Genomic DNA, 19,312 nt, shown 5'->3' on the forward strand with positions numbered 1-19,312 from the left:
AGTCCCTGTGCCTGCTTGCAGGCACTTTAATCCACCGAGCTATTTGGCCGGCCCTTAATTTCTTTTTTAAGGTTTTAAAACAGTATCTCTTTTATTGAAATTTTTTGGAATAAAATTAGTCCAAACCACTAACTTCTGCATCTTATTTTTGCAGTAAAACTTGTGCTTTTATACCTTAAAATATAAAGTGTATGAGATTTTTAACTCCAAGTTATACATAGAATATTTGTAGATGTTAGCTGTGCGAATGGCCCCCTCTTCCTTACGCTGTATAACTTGATAATAATCCAAGTGAGTACTTGATCTTGCAGGAGGGAGGACACCAGGAAGGTGTTGAGGTGGCGTTTGGCTGCCTGTCCTTGTGAAGGCTGAGGCCAAAGCCCACGCCAAGGAGCAGATCTGGGCTCAATACCAGTACTCAGGCCACACATTTATGTCTTCAGGCAGGAATACACAGTCCCTGGCCACGTGTGAGAGCCACTGAGCTATCCCGGGGACCGTGGTTTCTCATTCTATCTTATTATTTATTGTTTAATATATGCTAAGTTTAGTTTTACTAGGCAGTGTTTCTTCCATTCGTCTGCCTAGATATTCCTGGTCTATTTCGCTAGGGGGCGGTGTGTACATACCCAACCTGGATTGGTCTGCTTTCTGCTTTCGTCCGAGGGCAGTGGTCACAGTCAGTGGGGAAGCGGCGTGGGACTCTGATTTGCCGGCCACTGTGTGGGCGCGACCGGCCCTGATGAGTGGCCGCGGGCTCTGCGCGGAGAAAAGCCTGGGCTCGTCAGGCCCGCGCCGAACCTCGTCTGTTTTCCTAAGACCATTAACCTTCACTCCAAGTTCCAGTTCGTTAACTAATTATAATAAAATCCGTGTACAACCCTTTCGTTACCCAACAAGAACCGTGGCAGGCGCTGAGACTCTGCCGTTGCCCTGCCTCCCGCCCCAGGCGATGGCCCGAACTTTGGGCTTTTCCTGACATACTTAGTCACTTGTATCCCTATCACACACGTACATTTATTGCTACAGACCAGGACTGTATCCCATTGACTTTGAATCTGAATTCATATTATGTCTTTTTATTGTGAGAATTGCTTTTTCGGAGTCAATGTTGTGTTTCCAGTATTTGGCAGGTTGGGACGTGTGCTACGGTTCATATTGATTAATGAGTGAGTAATATCAGTTTTCTTATTAAGAAAACAAGGATGCTTTGGACATTGTTATGTCTCCAAGGATACATGTGAAAATTTGTCTTGGGGCAAAGCACTTTCTCTTGGGATTTAAGAGTTGCGTTTAAGCAGTTGTGTAAACAATGATGCCAAAAAAAAAAACCAAAAAACAAAAACAAAACAAAAAAAACCAGTGATGCCGAGTTGTTTCCCCAAGTGATTAGATATTATACCTCTTCCCTCGTAGAATATAGAAATCCTATCTACCACATACCTCTAATCCTTGATTCCGTCAGAATTCTTTTATATGCAGAGCATTTTAATTGACATGTAAAAATTATGCATATTTATAGAGCATAATAGTGAGTACATTACTATAATGTGTAATGATCAGATTCCATCAGAATTCCTAATTATTCTCAGTTGAATAGTGTCGAATGGTATCTCATTGTGGTCTTGATTTGAGTTTCCAGGACTATTTGTTAACCAGTTTATTTTTTATTTTTTGGTACCAGGAATTGAACTCATGACCTCACACTTGCCATGTAGGTGCTGTGCTGCTGAGCTATGTCCCTGGCCCCCGTTTATTTATTGTTATTATTATTATATTTGTTACAGGGTCTACAGGGTCTCACTATGTAGATCGGACTTGTAGCAATTCTTCTGTTTTCAGCCTCCCAAGTGCTGGGATTACAGGTGCACGCCACCACGCCCAATCTCAATCCCTTCTCAGTGAGCCCTGGGGGCAGGGCTGGCACCACAGGACAGGGATTGAGCCTGGTCCCTGTGCCTGCCTAAGCAGGTGTTTTAGTCTGCTGAGCTATCTGGCCAGCCCTCCCTGTTTATTTTTTATAAAATTAAAATTCTGGAACATTTATGCTGTCATCATTTTTAGTTCAGCTTTTCGTGTGCGAGCCGCCTAAGTGCTTTGCATGTTCTTGCCCACATCCTCTTTCCCAGCAGGGCTCTGCCCAGGACACCCTTATCTCAGGGTGTGCTCTTTCCTCTTTAGCAAACTCAGTGCCAGACTGCCTCACCCATGGGAGACCCCCTCCTGGGCTTCCACACTGTGTCGGGGGAGGATTTACAGGTGGCGACAGTACGTGGTGGTCAGGCGAGAGTGAAGAACCAGGAAAATTCAAGCACTGAGTCGCCATGTCCCCCTCCTCTGTAGCTGTGATTCTGTTACGTCCACGGACCTCCGGTGTATGTGAGGGGGCTCGGTTGGGTCCTGACAGTAGCTGGAGACCAGGGCTTGGTGTGAGTGGAGAGGGACAGGTCCTCAGCAGGGACAGATGTTCCTCCCAGGAGGCTCGGGGTGCCAGCTGCTTGGCCAGCCTCTGTACTAAGTGTGTGGTGAGATGGCAAACACCCAGGCTCCCTGGAGGACAGAGACCAGGCTCCCCAGAAGCAGGCATGCTTTCCTGGGGCTGGGATGTCTGTAGGTATAAATCAGGAAGTTATGGCTGTGGGGAGCCAAAAATTTACTTAGGATCTGCCTTTAACCAGTGGGATTGATGGCCCTTGGTGACAGTCCTTGCTGAGTGTGGATGGCAGTGAAGGCAGCCACTCAGCTTTTGGGTCATTTACCAGCAGAGAATCTGCAGGGAGAAGGGTGGCTTAGAGTTCACATGCATCGGGCTACTCTGAGGAAAAGCATATGGCAAGTTGGGGGCTCCAGGCCCGGAGGTGCCTATCTAATTTCAGCCCTAAGGGCTGGGGAATGGCTCAGTAGAATAAGTGCTTGCCTGGCAAGTGCAAGGTCCTGAGTTCAATCCCCAGAACCAAAAAAAAAAAAAATCCTGTCTAATTTCAGCCCTAAGGCATTTTGAGCCAGTCTCCCAGAGCAGTCACCACCCCAAGACCTTGGCTCTTTGAACTCAGAGCTGCCAGCACAAATACACTTTGCCTCTTCCTATGCTTATCTACCTGCTGTGTGTCTTCAAGGGGTTCTGTTGTGCCCGGACCTGTGAGCTTCTCGTAGAAGTGAAGTTTGTGGCATCCTAATCACAGCCAGGCAGCGCTGGGCAAGGAGTTTTGGAGCGATTGCGGATGGGCATGACGCTCGGGTTCCTGGGGGACACCTGCCGGTCAACCGTGGCTGAGGATCAGTGGAGTTCAGGAGAATTCTGTGAGAAGAAGGGAGAGGAGCCGGACATGAAGAGGAAGAGAGAACAGCCCAGAGAATTCAGCCCCGGGGACCACCCTAGCGGTCAGTAGAGCCTCTCCTTCTCCTTCCCATCTTACAGCAGAGCTTTGCTCGCTCATTATCCTCCGGAGAAGCACAGCTTTATGGCTCATCTCCAGGTGGCCCGTTCCTCCACTTCTGCATCTGTAAAATGGCAATAATAACAGGGCTGACCAAATAGGGTTGTTGGGAAGACAAATGAGCTAAACCGTGGAAGCTGCTTAAACCAGTGCTTGGCATGTGGCAGCGCCGACAGTTCATTTGCATTTTTCCTGTTGCCTCCGTACAAGTCCATCCAGAAGCGATTTTTTTAAATGTACTTAGTACAGGGTCTACAGGGTTTCACTACGTAGATCGGACTCATAGTGATCCTTCTGTTTTCAGCCTCCCAAGTGCTGAGATTACAGGCGTGTGTCACCATGCCCAGTCTCAATCCCCATCTCATCGTGCACAGGGGCCGGGGTCAGCATAGCATGACAGGGATCGAACCCTGGTCCCTGCGTCTGCCTAAACAGGCGCTTTAGTCCGCTGAGCTATCTGGCCGGCCCAGAAGCGATGTGCTCCTGGCAATTCGGGAGCAGCCATCTTCAGGCACCTGTTACCCTTGCTTTTACATTTCAGGTACCATTTCCCAAAGCCCTCTCCCTGGGAACTGAGATCAGCAGGGGCCCTTCCTTGTGAGGGGCTCACGTATGTGCAGTCAGCTGAAGATGCTTAGGCTGGGAACAGGGAGGCTGCCTGCCAGCAGGCCAGGAAAAGGTTTCTTTTTGGTTTTCTAGCCTCTTGTGAATTGAGATTCAGTGATCTCCTGCAAAGCTGTCTTCGGGTTTCCTCCCCTCTCTGCGAGTTTAGCATAGACCAGCGCACTCTGAACCCGCAGATCCCCAGGCTGACTCAGCTGCAGAGAGGTCTGAGTGGAAGCGGCCCGGATTCTGTCAGCTATGCTAGCACAAATGTTTCTTTTCTGCTCTTCCCACAACTGCTTGTGCTGCGCAGCGCTCAGTGAACGACACACCTCTGTGACACCTCTTTTTCCTAGTGCACTATAAAGCTTGTCTTCTTTGCTTTTGACAAGGCTTTTGCTTGGTATTTCCTCCCCTATTTGTTTGCAAGGTCTCTTCACAGGATTTCATGTCCTTAGTAGATTCCAGAAAAATATCTGATTTTTGTTGAGCTCTTTAGCTAGCCCTTGCCCTGAGGTTTTTGTGGGGTTTTCTTTTTGAGCCAGGGTTTCACTATGCAGCTTCAGTGGGGCATGAATTCACTTTGTAGCCCAGGCTGGCCTTGCACTCTGGGAAATCCTCCCACCTCTGCCTCCCAAGTGCAGGGATTACAAGTGTGTGCCACCATGTCCAGCCTGCCCTCAGTATTTCTCTCTCCCTTTATAGGCTTGGTTGGTTTACACAACATTGGGCAGACCTGTTGCCTTAACTCCTTGATTCAGGTATTCATAATGAACACGGATTTCACCAAGATATTGAAGAGGTAAGCCTGTTATTCAGTCTGATAAACATGTACACTATTTTATGTTTTTTAAATATTCTGGTTTTCACTATGACTTTAGAGGTCTTCTTTCATAAGTTGCCAGAGAAAGGTCCTTTTCTTCACATTCTGGACTATACATTAGATTCACACAAGTTTTAAAATAATCACTAGTTGTTTGCTTTCAGTTGGTCTTGTGGGCAGTCAGGCTTCCATACTTTTTCTTTTTTTTAATGTTTGGTCCAGGGTCTCACTCTGCAGCTTGGACTCGTAGTGATCCTCCTGTTTTCAGCCTCCCCAGTGCTGGGATTACAGGTGTGCTCCACCACGTCCTGTCTCAGTCACTAGTTCAGAGTACCTGGGGCTGGGGGGGCCGATGCAGCATGCAGGACGAGGGATTGAACCCTGGTCCCTGCACTTGCCAAAGGAAGTGCTTAGTCTGCTGAGCTATCTCGCTGTCTGAGGCTTCTATACTTTTTAAAAGGCTCCCTTCCCTGAGTGATTTTAAAGCTTGGGCGAGACTGACAGCCACTGGTCTTGTTAAAAGGGAGTTGGGAGTAGTGGAATGGCAGGGAAAAAAAGCAAGGGCTTGAAAGCATGTGTGTGTGTGTGTGTGTGTGTGTGCGCGCGCGCACGCACATGCATGTGTGGCCATACTCACATGCACACACACTTTCTCATTCTTTCCTTGACCTGCGCTTTCTCCTTTTCCCCATCACTGGCAAGGGCAATTGAGAGATGCCCACAATTAAATGAATCATTGCTAAAACAATTGTCATCTTCCTCCTGACACTGTAACTCACTGATTGCTGCTCTGGTTCGAAGAGCTTACCGTGAGACCTCTAGTGACTCGACCCATGCTCAGACCAGAGCCTTGTGCATCAGCCCTGGTTGTAGAGTGACTGTGTGTGTGTGTGTGTGCGCGCGCGCGCGTGGACACAAGGTAGCACTTGTGTCGTTCCCGCTCTCAAGAGGACTTTGCCCAGCTGACTCGTGGACTCAGCAGTTCTCAGCTGGGGGACCTAAGTGACCTGGCTCCACCTCCAGAATCCAGATTCCCTCCCCAAGTGGCCAGCATGTGGGGATTTTTAAGGTTGTCCAGGTGATTGCAGTGCATGTCTCTGGTAAGGATGTCCCTGCTGTTCTTCCTTGGCAGGATAACAGTGCCAAAGGGCTCAGAAGAGCAGAGGAGAAGTGTTCCCTACCAGCTACTGCTGCTGCTGGAGAAGATGCAGGACAGCCGGCAGAAGGCAGTGCGGCCCACAGACCTGGCCTGCTGCCTCCAGAAGAACAACGTGCCACGTGAGCACGGGCCTGGGCCCCTGGCTGCTGCCTGCTGAGCTACGGGGTGGGAGCCCGGGCTAGAAGGGTGAGCGTGGCCATCTCGCCAGCCCCCCACCTTTCTTTTTGAGACAGGGTTTTACTATGCAGTTTAGCCTGGACTTACACTCACTTTGTGACCCAGGTTGGCCTCGAACTTGAGGCAATCTTCCTGCCTCAACCTCCTGAGTGCTGGGGTTAGGGGTGTGCACCACCACACCTGGCTTGAACTAATTTATGTTTATTATGTAAAATGTATAATGGGTGGTATGAACTGTAGTCCTTTACTGTAGAATGTTAGACCTTTTTCCTTCTGATTGAATTTTGGTCCCTGTATCCAACCTCCCTCGGTCCCCCTTCGTTCTTCCCTTCCTGTTCTCTAGTGACCACTGCTGTACTCTCTACTAATATGAAATCAGCCATGCAGTCTCTTCATATAAGTCATAACTTGTGGTATTCGTCCTCATATACCTGATTTCCTTCATTTAATATTCTCCAGTTCCATCCATGTTGCTGCATATGACAATATTTCATCTTTTTAATTGCTGGATAATTTTCTGTTGTATATGCACGCCACATTTTAAAAGTTCATCCTTTTATGACACATGGGTTGTTTACATTTTTTGGCTGTTGTAAAGAATGTTGCAATAATGATGGGAATGTGGGCATCTCTTCACCCTCCTGTCTGTTTTTAATGCCAGTACCATGCTATTTTGGTTATTATTATTTCGTAGTACTTTCCAAAAATTATCTCTGTCTCTTTGCTGAATCTCTCGTTCATATCATGAATGTCTTTCTATTTTCATTGAATTATCTGACTCTATTATCTCACATCTCATGAAGTGATATCATTCTTTTGAATTCTTTTAAAGCAGTTTGCCAGTTTCCCTTTCTTTGGCGTCATGGCTACAGAATTACTGTGTTTCTTTGGAAGCACCTTTATTCCCTTTTTTCCATGCTGCTTCTGTCCCTTTGTTGGTACTTGTGTACCTCGTGGGCAGCTTGTCTCTACCAGAAGGTACATATTCTTGTCTTGCTCTAGATCTGAAAGGAAAAGCTCCATTTTTTTCCTCGTAGAATAGGATGTCAGTTCTGAGTCTGTCATATGCGGGGCTTTATTTATTGCCCACATTTTCATTGCTTTGAGGAGCAGTTTTATGAAGACTGTCTCGTCTCCTGTTGCAGCTGTATTTTCATGCTCCTTTAGCTCTCTGTAGCAATTTGGGGGTTTTAGGGAATTTTCCTTTCTTTAAGTCATGATTGTTTAGATGCTGTTCTGCATTAGAATACTGTGCAGGCTTACTGGGGACAGGACCTTTCTTCGGCATGTACAATGCCTTAACCATAGCTGGTGTTGGGTGCACTGTGGGGTAAACAGGGGATCCTGTATTTCTAAGTGAATAGGGTTCTTGGTTCTGGCAGGCCAGGCCAGGCCAGGCCACCCTGTCTCCATATGGCAACACGACCTGGCTTCCTTTCCAAGTGTCAGCTCTGTGGCAGGAGCTCTTCTGTCCCAGAGAGCATCAATTTCAGTTGGTACCAGGAATTGAACTCAGGACCTCGCACTTGCCGGGCAAGTGCCAAGCCACTGAGCTGTGCCCCAGGTGCGCTGAGCATCAGTGGAGTGCTACCATTAGACCATTTGCCTTTGAGCTTCAGGTTCACCGTGTTGGAAAAGAGATTGATGAATCTACTCAGCGGGTGGGCAGTGGTCATCTGTTGCGTGCTAGGCACTGTGGTGTTGCTGGACAAGGGAAATAAGGCGGGACAGGATCTGCCTCCATGGGGTTATTGTTTAGAGGCAATGAGGCCAAAACCAAAGTTGAAACAGAGTAAGCTAAAAGATGTTAGGTACAAGTTGTGAAATTAGTAAGAAAACGGAGTTGAGATGGCAGATTTAGCACATTTTCAGTGAGCATCTTTTCTTCCAGTGTTTGCATTTTGGCACCTATCTGTTTTTGGAAACAGTTTCCAGTGTGCTTTTCATGTGTTTCAAAGTCTTAGTCCTCCCTGTAACAACACAGCAATTCACAACAGTTTCAGCCTTGTATTTACTTATGTGGCAGGTGTGGAACTCACAGCCGCGTTCTAGCTCCCTCTAAGCCTGCTTCCCTGAGACTAAGACGGTCGCTCTGTCCTTGTCCTCTCGGTGCCTCTGGGAAAACCTAGGCCAGGTACAGAACTGGGAAACTGCTCAGGTTTTAATGCAGTGAGTAAAAAGTATGTGGAAGGCCAGTCATGAGCGATGACCTGCTGCTGTCCAGGTGGGCTCCCTTGTAGCGGCCAGGAGAGCCGGATGGAGAACGAAAGGATGGGAGACGTGTGTCCTGTGCCGGGACTGTGGCTGAAGTTTTTAGAGAGGCTCTCAAAAATCTGTACCAAAACTTTTCATTTATTGGGCACCTAAGGTGTAGTGAACACTTCCCCGGTGGAGGGCTGGGACTGTCAAAACAGGGTCACGGCAGCCCAAGCTCGAGGGCGCGAGAAGTGGCGGGCGCGCCTCCTGACTGCTGTTGCTTCTCTTTGGCCAGTGTTTGTCCAGCACGATGCTGCTCAGCTGTACCTTATAGTGTGGAACCTGATCAAGGACCAAATCATGGACACAGAGTTGGTAAGAAAACTCAGAAGTGTAGGATGCTGCCCATGGACATCATTCAGCTGGTCGTCTGTGCGTTGCGCGGAGAGGTGTAAAGGACTTAATCCACCCAGAACGCTTATCGCTGCCGAACAGCGTAATTGCTGTTACCCTTCTGCGCCTTTACGCGGGGGGTTGTTATTTCTAGAGCTTCTGTCTAGTGAAGCCAGCTTCTGGAAATTGGCCTGGCCTGGAGCTTTTTGCTTACCTGACCTCTCCCTTACCCCCTCTTGCAGGCAGAGAGGCTGACGGCCTTGTACACTATCCGGGTGAAAGAGACCTTGGTGTGTCTAGACTGCGCCATGGAAAGCAGCACAGACAGTAGCTTGCTGACCCTTCCTCTATCTCTTTTTGATGTGGACTCGAAACCCCTTAGAACACTGGTGAGAAACTCGGTGAACCTGTGCGACCTCGCCAGCCTCTCCACTCCAGCTTGAAAACTTCGTGGCTTTTAAAAAATAAACCTGTGTTGCACGGCCCTGGTCCATTTCTCCTTTTCTCTTCGTTACTTTTCTCTCATTGCTGAGACAAAAGAAGGGAGGAAAGGTTTACTTAGCTGTCTGTAGAGGTTTCAGTCGGTGGATCAGCTGGCTCCCAGGCAGGGTGGCGTCACAGAGCAGAACCGGTTCATGGTGGGCAGAAGGGAGCAAGGCAACAAGGGGCGACACAGCTCTTTCTATCCCTAGTACCTTATCCCGGCTGCCCAGGGCAGGCAGCACTCACACCTTTAATCCCAGAGCCTGTGAGCCTAGCACTGCACCGTGAGCCGGTCCTGGCATCACACTCCAGATCCAGCCACCTCTGAAAAAGCCCGCCTGTGACTGCTTGAGGCTTTGTGGGGACTTCTAGGCACAAGCCAGACACCCCCCTACTTCCGCCTGGCCCCGCTGTCTCCTTAGCAAGCGTCTCCTCAGCTCTCACTTTGTTTCTCCAGTCTGTGGGTTCTTCATGAGCTCTTGCTAAATGGGCCACTCCAGGCCAGACATTCGGGACATTTGATGAAAATTTGAAGCAGGATGTAGGGGGTGAGGAGTTACAGCTTCATGGGAAACACCAGCATTGCCTTTTTTTTTCTTTTTTCTGGTGGGATAGGAGGATGCCCTGCGCTGTTTCTTCCAGTCCAGGGAACTATGCAACAAAAGCAAATTCTTCTGTCAGAACTGTGGGAAGAAAACATGTAGGAAACAGGTACTCCGAAATGTGACTCTTTCGCTAGCCTGTAGTTGCCCCTAAAGGATTCCTCATAGAGTCTTCCCAGACCGCTGAGGGCCCCTCATGATAGCTGAGGGAGGGAATCGGGGTCAGGCTAATATCCGGGACCCTGGGGCTTCTGAGTTCCAGAGCCGTGCATGCAGTTCCTCAGATGCCATCATGGAGAGGGACGGAGGCTCTTGGGAGCAGTGGGTCGGACATTGCCCTCATGGTTAGACCGGCTCCCTAGTACAGACTCCATAGTGTCCCTGGTGCTGGGCACGTGGGCAGAACCTGGGGGCCACCTGTGCGGGGGGGGGGGATGCCATGGTGAGATAGTCCGGTGTCACAAGTTTCAGAGGAGCTCAACAGATGTGGTGGTGAATGGGAGCCTTTCACTGTGTATTCCATCTTCTTGTGCTGGTGAGAAGAACGTACCACCAGCCCTGCACTTCTTCGAATCGGCTCATTTGCAAGTGTCATAGGACCTGATCTCCATAGTGATTTTGTTTTTTTTTAAGGCCTCAAAGCTCACCCATTTGCCCCAAACTTTGACCATCCACCTCATGCGGTTCTCCATCAAGAATTCAAGGACAGAAAAGGTCTGCCATTCGCTATACTTCCCTGAGAGCTTGGACTTCAGTCAGGTTCTTCCCAGTGAGCAGCACATCAGTGAAACGGAGGAACAGGTGAGACGCGGTGTTCTTGTCAGTCTTACTCCGCACCACATCCTGTAGACGCCACTGCCTCCTGCTCTTCAGCTTCCAGGGCTGTAAGTTCTTTAGCTCCAGGTTCTTACCCGGGCCACACTGTGGTACTAGGCTCCAGACCATGAGGCAGTTACATGGCCTGATGCCTGACAAACGCTGGCCACAGAAGAGGAGCGGTGTGGTCAGTTAGGCTGGTGTCCTCTGTGTCCCCTCTCATCCAGGACCTCCTGTCCTCTGCACATTCGGGACATGCAAAGGAGGGAAACCAGCCACACCTTGCTGTGATTCACGGAAATACACATATGTCCAAGACACGCTTGTTCTTTAAGCAGTATTTTAAGAGCGGAAACCTGTCTGTTTTGACTATTGGTGGCCGCTTGTCATCGCCATACTGTCATCTCTGTGCATTGCTGGTTATGGTGGCTTTTTTCCTCTTTTATAAGGATTTTTTTTTTTTCTCCGAATGCCTTCAGGGCAGGTCTGGCTGGCTTGAATTGTGGGGATCGAACCACAGCAACCTGAGCCTGACCTGCTTTGTTGAAGCAGCCACTTAAAGAACTGAGCTAAGGGGCAGGCCCCCATTTTTTTTTTTTTTCTTCTTTTAAAGTGCAAACGCTTTCCTAATTCTTTTTTTATTTTGTGGTACTAGGGATCAAACTCAGGACATTGCGCTGTCAGGCAAGCACTTATTCCACTGAGCTATCTCCCCAGCCCCAGCTTTCCTAATTTTAATGGTTGAGTTTGTAAATAAACTATTAGGCCGTGGAATCTAAGGTAAGGAACTTAAATTCAGGACTTTTCTTCTGAAAGAGCACATAAAATATTTATAAATATATAAGTAACTATGACATTTTGGGTTCTAAGAATAGTGTCAACTGGGGCCAGGGATTTAGCTCAGTGGCTCAAGTGCCTGCCTGGCAAGCACAAGGTCCTGAGTTTGATTCTGGGTACCAACAAAAGAAAAAGAAAAAAAGAATAGTACCAGCCAAACTTTCTCATTATAACAACCATAGCTCATTTTGAGGATAAGAAGAAAGTAGACAGTTGGTTGAGCAAAATTATCTTATTTACTTATTTTTTATTTGTTTATTTTTTTGGCAGAACCAGGGATTAAATTCAGGCCCTTGCGCTTGCCAGGGAAGTGCTTATTCCACTAAGCCATCTCTTCAGTCCTATTTTATTTTATTTTTGTCCAACCCAACAACTGGGACAGACTTAATCAAATGAAAATTTAGATCAATTGTCCTAAGATAATCACTTCCTGAAAGGTTCTGAGAAAAAGAAAATGACATAAATATCTCTTCTCCAGAAGTATGAAATGCTGGGCCGGACAGACAGCTCAGCAGATTAAAGTGCCTGCTTAGGCAGATGCAGGGGCTGGGGTTTGATTCCTGGTGTGCCATGCTGGCCCCGCCCCCGGGGCACGCTGAGCTGGTGAATGAGACTGGGCGTGATGGTGTGCGCCTTTAATCCCAGTGTTTGTGAGGCTGAAAACAGGAGTATCACTATGAGTCCAATCTGTGTAGTGAGACCCTATAGACCCTGTACTAAATACATAAAAAAGTATGAAATGCTGCATTTCATAGAAAATTTTCTGTATTCTTATATGTGTGAAACTAATTTTTTTGGTCTTTTTTTACATTTTAATTTTTTTTAGTACTGACAGTTGAACTCAGGACCTCACGCTAGCCAGGCAGGCGCTGTGCAACTGAGCTACATTCCTAGCCTTTTTTTTTTTTCCAGACAGGGTTTTGCTATGAAGTTTAGGTTGGCCTTGAACTCTCTTTGTAGCCCAAGCTAGCCTAAAACTTGAAGCGATCCTCCTGTCACAGCCTCCCAAGTGCTGGGATTTCAGGTGTGCACCTCTATACCAGACTGAATCTATTTTTATTTTTATTTATTCATTTATTTTGGGGGGTATCAAGAATCAAACTCAGGACCTTGAGGTTGTCAGGCAGGCGTTGCACCACTGAGCCATATCCCTGGCCTGAATCTGTTTTTAGAGTTCTGGTTGTTGGACTGGGGAGATAGCTCAGTGGAATAAGTGCTTACCTGGTAAGTGCAAGGTCCTGAGTTCAATCCCTGGTACCACCAAAAAAAAAAAATAATAATAATAATAATTTCGGTTGTTATATCCATCTGTCTACTTATGCCCAATGATATTTAAAACATTAAGGTCTGATAATATGATATATGGGTCCTGTTATGACACAAGTTTTTCTTTTGACCTATTTAGGATATCTACCTTTCGTAAGATACCCCTTTTCTCTCTTAGTCTTCTGTATCTACCTGCCCAATCTACCCAATAAAGTATATTTAAATTTTCTCTTCACTTCAGAAAGATCTCATTATGGAAAATTTCAAATATAAACCAAAATACTGACAGTTTATACAACAAATTCCCATGTGTCCAGCAAGCAGCTCGGAGAGTTCTAGAAACTCCTGGGCAGTCTTTGCTACCTCCATCTCTATCCTACCCTTTTATTTGACTGTCTGCAAGATTATTTTGAAGCAAATCTCAAACATCATACATAGAAACATTCACTATGTCTCACCAAAAAATAAACATTTTTAAAAAAATGTAAGGGCCGGGGAGATAGCTTGGTAGAATAAGTGCTTGCCTGGCAAGTGCAAGGGCCTGAGTTCAATCCCTGGTTCCGCCAAAAAAAAAAAAAAAGTAATCAACTCCATCTCACAGTTCTTTCATATTTTCAAATATCTAGCCAATGATAAGATTTCCCTGACAGGTCTATTGGTGTGGATTGTTTGACTCTGGATCCAAAGAAGGGTCTACATTTTCATTTGCCTGCCTGCCTTCAAGTCTCCCCCTCCCCCCAGAACCAGGTATTGAACTCAAGTCCTTGTGCTTGCCAGGGAAGCACTTATTCCACTGAGCCATCTCCCCAGCAGTTCCAGTTTATATTATGAGTTCCCCTCTTTTATTTATTTATTTATTTATTTATTTTTTTGTGGTGCTGGGGTCGAACCCAGGGCCTTGTGCATGCAGGGCAGGAGCTCTGCCCCTGAGCCACAGCCCAGCCCCGCTTCTTTTTCTTGCGGTTTATTTAGTTGAAATTTTTTATATCCCATAATTGACTGGTTGGTATCATTTAACATATCTTTCCAACCTCTTTATTTCTTTATTTATTTTTATTTCTTGTAAATCGATCATTAGATTCAGAAATTGTCCAACACTTGTTTGAAAGTCCAGCATAAAGTCCTCACCTGAAAACGGGGGAGACTGTGCCTGCATTTGGGGCGACTTCAGGCCTTTGCGTTGCCCTCCCCTCCTGCCCCCATTGATCTGCTTCCTAAGTCTCCAGCTAGAATCCTCACTTCAGTGCGGAGATAAACTGGTTTTCTTGGTACTGGGAATAAACTCAGGACCTTGTGCTTACCAGGTAGGTGCAGAGCTATATCCCTGAAGTAACTTACAGGGAAAAAGCAATTTTATTTTCTGGTTTCTTTTTTTGGTGGAACCAGGGATTGAACTCAGGCCCTTGCACTTGCCAGGCAAGTGCTTATTCTACTGAGCCATTTCCCCAGCCCTCTGATTTTAAAACTTAGATTAAATTAATTTTAAAATCTATAGTTAAAAATTATATATGTTTATGGTGTCCACATGACACTTTGATATGTATATACATGGTAGAATGATTAGGCCATGCTAATTTACATATCTACCAACTCATGTATATTTTTGGTGGTAGGAACATTGAAAGTCTATTTTTTTTTTTTTTTTTTTTTTTTTCAGAACCGGGGATTCAACTCAGGCCCTTGCGCTTGCCAGGGAAGCGCTTTTTCCACTGAGCCATCTCCCCAGCCCGAGCCATCTCCCCGGCCCTTGAAAGTCTATTTTTAAAGCAATTTCCCAGTACAGTGGTGCCTCAACTCAAGAACTTAATTCTTTCTATGATTCTGGTGGCAAATTGAATTGGATGAGAACAGAATCAAATTCAATGCCTGTAATCCCAGCACTCGGGAGGCTGAGACAGGAGGATCCTTATGAGCTTGAGACCATTCTGGGATACAAAGTGAGCTCAAGGCCAGCCTGAACTGCATGGAGAGACCCTGTATCCAAAAAAAAAAAAAGGGCACTTTGCAAGGGTATCTGGAAGTAATCTGCACCAAGCCAGAAGCTGTAGTAACTACAGTTTCAACTTCAGCTCTACAAAGTTTCCCTTGGCCAAAAATGCATCAGGTCATTTTCCAGTGCGAAACATTCAACAAATGGCAGCAAGGCAGAGCCACCGGAAACGGACACCCGATTTCCATGACAAATATGGTAATGCTGTATTAGTTGGTGGAGCCACATTCTGTTCTGCGTGGACGTACACAGCGACACAGATTGGAATAGAATGGAGCCTTTCCCTGTGGGCTCAGTCACCCCCAAGCAATGGAGAGATCAGGAATCATGCCAGCTGATATGATACAGCTAAATTATTTCTAAATGAAATAAAATTGATGCCAAGTAAAAGCGCTGTGTATCCATTAAAGCATGGCCTATTGAAGAAATAAAGTACAATTGAAACCTTAAAAAAAAAAAAAAAAAAAGACAAACTCCATGGTTAGGTTCAATGGTGACCTTGTGCGGAAATTTGCTCCAGTTCTTACCCTATTCACTTTGCGACCAGAACCACGGAAACAGTTGAAGTCGTGAACTGAGGCACCGCTGTACACAGCACGTCTGGGCCAGCAGTGTTCTTGTGCTGTGTGGTCGGTCTTCAGAACTTCCTCCGCCTGTTTAAGAGCAGTTTTGTGCCCTTTGTCAGCTTCCTTCCCTCCATTCACCAGCTCATTCCTCGCTCTGGTCCGTGGTGACCACCACTGCCGCTATGGTGCTTCTGTGGATTTGGCTTTTTTAGGTAGAGGAAAACATTCCTGCTTCCTTCCTTATAGTGTCCTGAGGGTGGCCCCTCTCTCCTGAGATCCTTCATAATCAGCTGGGAGTTTCTTTCAGCGCTGTTCGCTTTTTATAGAATTACGTTTTGCTTTTATTTTTCCAAGATTTTGAAGGAGTAGAAGGATTCACTGCCATATCCACTGGATGCTTGTGGGTCTTTTTTTTTTAAATATTTATTTATTTTTATTTATTACATTTATTTATTGTGTGTGTGTGTGGCCAGCTCAGCCCACCAGGGGGCGGGTCTGGCCGGCATGTGGTGCTGGGGATTGAACCGCGGTCCCCGTGCTTTGCCAAGCTTGTTTCAAGTAGGTGCTTTAGACCACTGAGCCATCTCACCAGCCCCTGCTTGTGGGTCTTGTTCCAGAATTTCTCCATGGTATTCCATGTTCCTGATCCTCTTTAAAGATGTCTCCTCAGGCCGGGGAGATGGCTCAGTGGAATAAGCGCTTCCCTGGCAAGCGCAAGGGCCTGAGCTCAACCTCCGGTTCTGCCAAAAAAAAAAAAAAAAAAAAAAAAAAAGATGTCTCCCATAGATTTCTCTCCAAGGGTTTCTTTCTCCATTGCTGGATCCTTTTCTGCCCATGATTTCATGGATGTTTCATTGTTTTCATTCTTTCTTTTCTCCTTTTTTCAAACATCATCTCATTTATTCTCATGATTTCAATAATTGCCTCAAACTGAAGATTTCCAAGTCCGTCTTTACTTGAGCTCCAAACCAGTATTTTCACCTCCTTGCTGAATATTTTCCCATAGAAATCACTCTCCAATTCATGATCTTCAGTCTAAACAACTCTGCTCTGTATTTGACTTGGTGGTATCGATGTGACCCCCAATACCTAAGCCGGAAACCACAGATTCATCCTCATGATTCTTCCTGCTTCCGTCCTCAGCCCAGTTAGTTACCAAGTGCCTTTAGCTTTTCTACTTCATTTTGCACAAATCCGTCCTCTAATCCCCATCTTCTGAATGGGCTCTGACCAGTCAGGCTAGGCTGGAACATGCTTCTCCTATTCGGAGGTTTTGGCCTTGGGTAAATTACTTTATCTTGTAAGTTCAGATTCTGTCTTTCCCTCCTCTCCCCTTTCTCCCCTCCCCTCCTTTCCCCTTCTCTCCCTTCCCTTTCCCTTTGTCCTCCTTCTCCTCCTCTTGCTTCTCTCTCCCACCCCTCATACTTTTTATAAAAAACATATTTATTTATTTATTTGATACAGGGTCACACTATGCAAGGTGGTACTGGCGATCGAACAAAAATGGGTCCTTGCACTTGCCAGGCAGGCATCTAGACTGTAGAGCTATTCCCCCAGCCACCTTTTGATACACAATCTCATTGTATTGCCCAGATTGGCCTTAAACTCCAGATTCTCTTGCTTCAGCCTCCTGAGTGTCCAAAGAGATCGGAGGTGTGCACCATCACACGTGGCTTGCTATCTTGGCCTGTGTCACTTCATCTTGAGGGACCTCTCAGCACCTTCCTGAACTCCTGTATTCTCTACTCTGTTTTGCTGCTGAGTCTTTGCAGTACCTAGGTCTGTGTTAAAAAAAAAAAAAAAAATCCTCCCTTCCTCCTACTTGTCTGCTGGTCAAGAGTGGCCCAAACAGGTCTTCTCTGGGGGAGCTTTCCTCACCTGCACAACCCTCCTCTCCTGGAAGGACATCTGGTATAAAACATACCATCCTGGTTTATATATTTGTCCTTCAGTTAGCTGTGGGTCTTAATCTCAAGGACTTCATTCTAGTATCGGTGAAGTACCAATAGCTGGCGTAGGTGATGAATAAATGTGTGATGAAATAACATTTCTTTATTCCAAACTCGGGCCGCGAGGGGAGAGGTGATGGGTGAGGGGCCGCCTTATGTCTCCTCTCCTTGCAGGATGAAGGGCAGTATGAACTCTTTGCTGTGATTGCCCACATGGGGATGGCTGACTTTGGTCATTACTGCGCCTACATCCGGAACCCGGTGGATGGAAAGTGGTTCTGCTTCAATGACTCGCATGTTTGTTGGGTGAGAAACAGTATCCCACAGTGCCTCCTGCCCTGGATTGGCCTCTAATAAATTCAAAGCCCAAGGCTGTGTGAGTCTCCAAGGTCAAACACAGCGTGTTCCTGTTCTCTCTCGGTGGGTGTTGGTGGGAGACATTTTAGGGAGTCACAGCTCTTTCCTGCATGCCATCCTGACAGGGTTTGCAGCTCTGGAAGAAGCCACTGACTCCACTGTCTAGGATTCCAGTGCTGTAGGCTCAGTGCCCTGCAGCGTTGCGTCCCGTGGGAAATTTCTGTAAAGCAAGAAGAAAGGCATAAGTGACAACTCTGGATAGGCATAGCCAAGTTTAAGCAGCGCAGCTGTGGGCTATTAACAAGACTTCATTACCATGAGGTCCTATCGCTAGGTGCTCCAGATTCTCTGTCCAGAGGAGCAAGGAGAGTAAGTTATAGCACCTTGCGTGCCTGGGTGCGTAAGCAGCGTTGCCCGGCTGCTGACGTCATTTGCTCTGCACTTTCAGGTATCCTGGAAGGACATCCAGTGCACCTATGGGAATCACAGCTACCGCTGGTGAGAGAAACACTTCAAGGGTGGAAAATGAATGAACGGACACTGGTTCTTGGAGCTATACTCATGGGGAGTCGGCTGCCACTTACATGGGTCTGGCTCCCCGGGGCCTGACTCTGTGTTTTATCTTTCAGCATATTTCACTAGATAGGCTTTTCTCACAACTGAAAGGGTTGGGGAGATAGTTCAGTGGTATAAGTGCCTGCCTGGCAAGCACAAGATCCCCAGTTCAATCCCCAGTACTGCAATAAAACAAAACAAACAAAAAACCAAATAAAAAACCTAATTGAGATGCCAACAATACTCAAATATAAGTAACCGTGTGCACACACCACGTTTACCGAGTCTCTGCGCATGTGCAGTTTGTGGCCTTCGGTAGCATCTCCATTTTCCACGTGTTTTAGCGCTCACGGGCATTTCCAACTCTGCAAACTCTTTACTGACTAGCCAAGAAAGTTTATTTATTTTTATTTTTTGTATTGTAGGGAAGGGTCTACAGGGTGTTCAGGGTCTTACTACTAGATCCGACTCGTAGTGATCCGCCCCTTTTTACAGCCTCCCAAGAGCTGGGATTACAGACCAGGCGCCATCACACCCGGTCTCAATTGCCATCTCAGCGTGCCCTGGGGGTGGGGCCAGCACGGCAGGCCCAGGGATTGAACCTGCGGCCCCTGCGCCTGCTTGCAGGCGCTTTAATCCGGTGAGCTGTTTGGCCGGCCCTCAAGTAGGTTTATTTGTATGGTGTGGTTTCATTCTATCTCAAGCATTCTTCCTGTACAGTAAGTTTCATGTGGTTTGCTTACGCAGCCTTACGTAGCTTTCTTTTTTTTTTTTTTGAGATCATACACTCTTTGGGGAGACACAGCTGCTCCTTTCATCTGTCTTTGTCTGGAATATTGGCTTGAATTCAATAATATCAACAAATATTTTTTAAAAATCAATAACTACAGGGGAAGCTGGAGAAAGTGAAGTTAGATACAATCAAGGGCAGAGAGACTGTAAGTCTTTTTTTTTTTAACTGACTTTCTAGATTAGGAATAACAATGTACATCAAAGATGATATTAGAAATGATTTTCAAGGGGCTGGGGAGATGGCTCAGTGGAATAAGCGCTTCCCTGGCAAGCACAAGGGCCTGAGTTCAATCCCCAGTTCCGCAAAAAAA

The 19,312-nt window shown here is 46.6% G+C and overlaps 1 protein-coding gene across 2 annotated transcripts in view; it reads left to right on the plus strand.

The window, feature by feature from the left end:
* Nucleotides 1–3,120: 3,120 nt before the first annotated feature.
* Nucleotides 3,121–19,312, plus strand: part of Usp18 (ubiquitin specific peptidase 18) — a 17,335-nt gene continuing 1,143 nt past the window's right edge. The window contains exons 1-9 of one of the 2 annotated variants that reach the window (XM_004633426.2): nucleotides 3,121–3,381; nucleotides 4,746–4,842; nucleotides 5,996–6,141; nucleotides 8,691–8,770; nucleotides 9,031–9,177; nucleotides 9,887–9,982; nucleotides 10,507–10,674; nucleotides 17,472–17,603; nucleotides 18,103–18,152. In XM_004633426.2, the coding sequence (XP_004633483.2) occupies nucleotides 3,222–3,381; nucleotides 4,746–4,842; nucleotides 5,996–6,141; nucleotides 8,691–8,770; nucleotides 9,031–9,177; nucleotides 9,887–9,982; nucleotides 10,507–10,674; nucleotides 17,472–17,603; nucleotides 18,103–18,152 (1,076 nt within the window). In that variant the 5' untranslated portion in view covers nucleotides 3,121–3,221. The remainder of the gene's footprint in view (nucleotides 3,382–4,745; nucleotides 4,843–5,995; nucleotides 6,142–8,690; nucleotides 8,771–9,030; nucleotides 9,178–9,886; nucleotides 9,983–10,506; nucleotides 10,675–17,471; nucleotides 17,604–18,102; nucleotides 18,153–19,312) is intronic. The other variant, XM_023717665.1, reaches the window with a different exon arrangement.

This window comes from Octodon degus, unplaced genomic scaffold (genome assembly GCF_000260255.1).
Source record: "Octodon degus isolate 3935 unplaced genomic scaffold, OctDeg1.0 scaffold00054, whole genome shotgun sequence".
NCBI lineage: Eukaryota > Metazoa > Chordata > Mammalia > Rodentia > Octodontidae > Octodon > Octodon degus.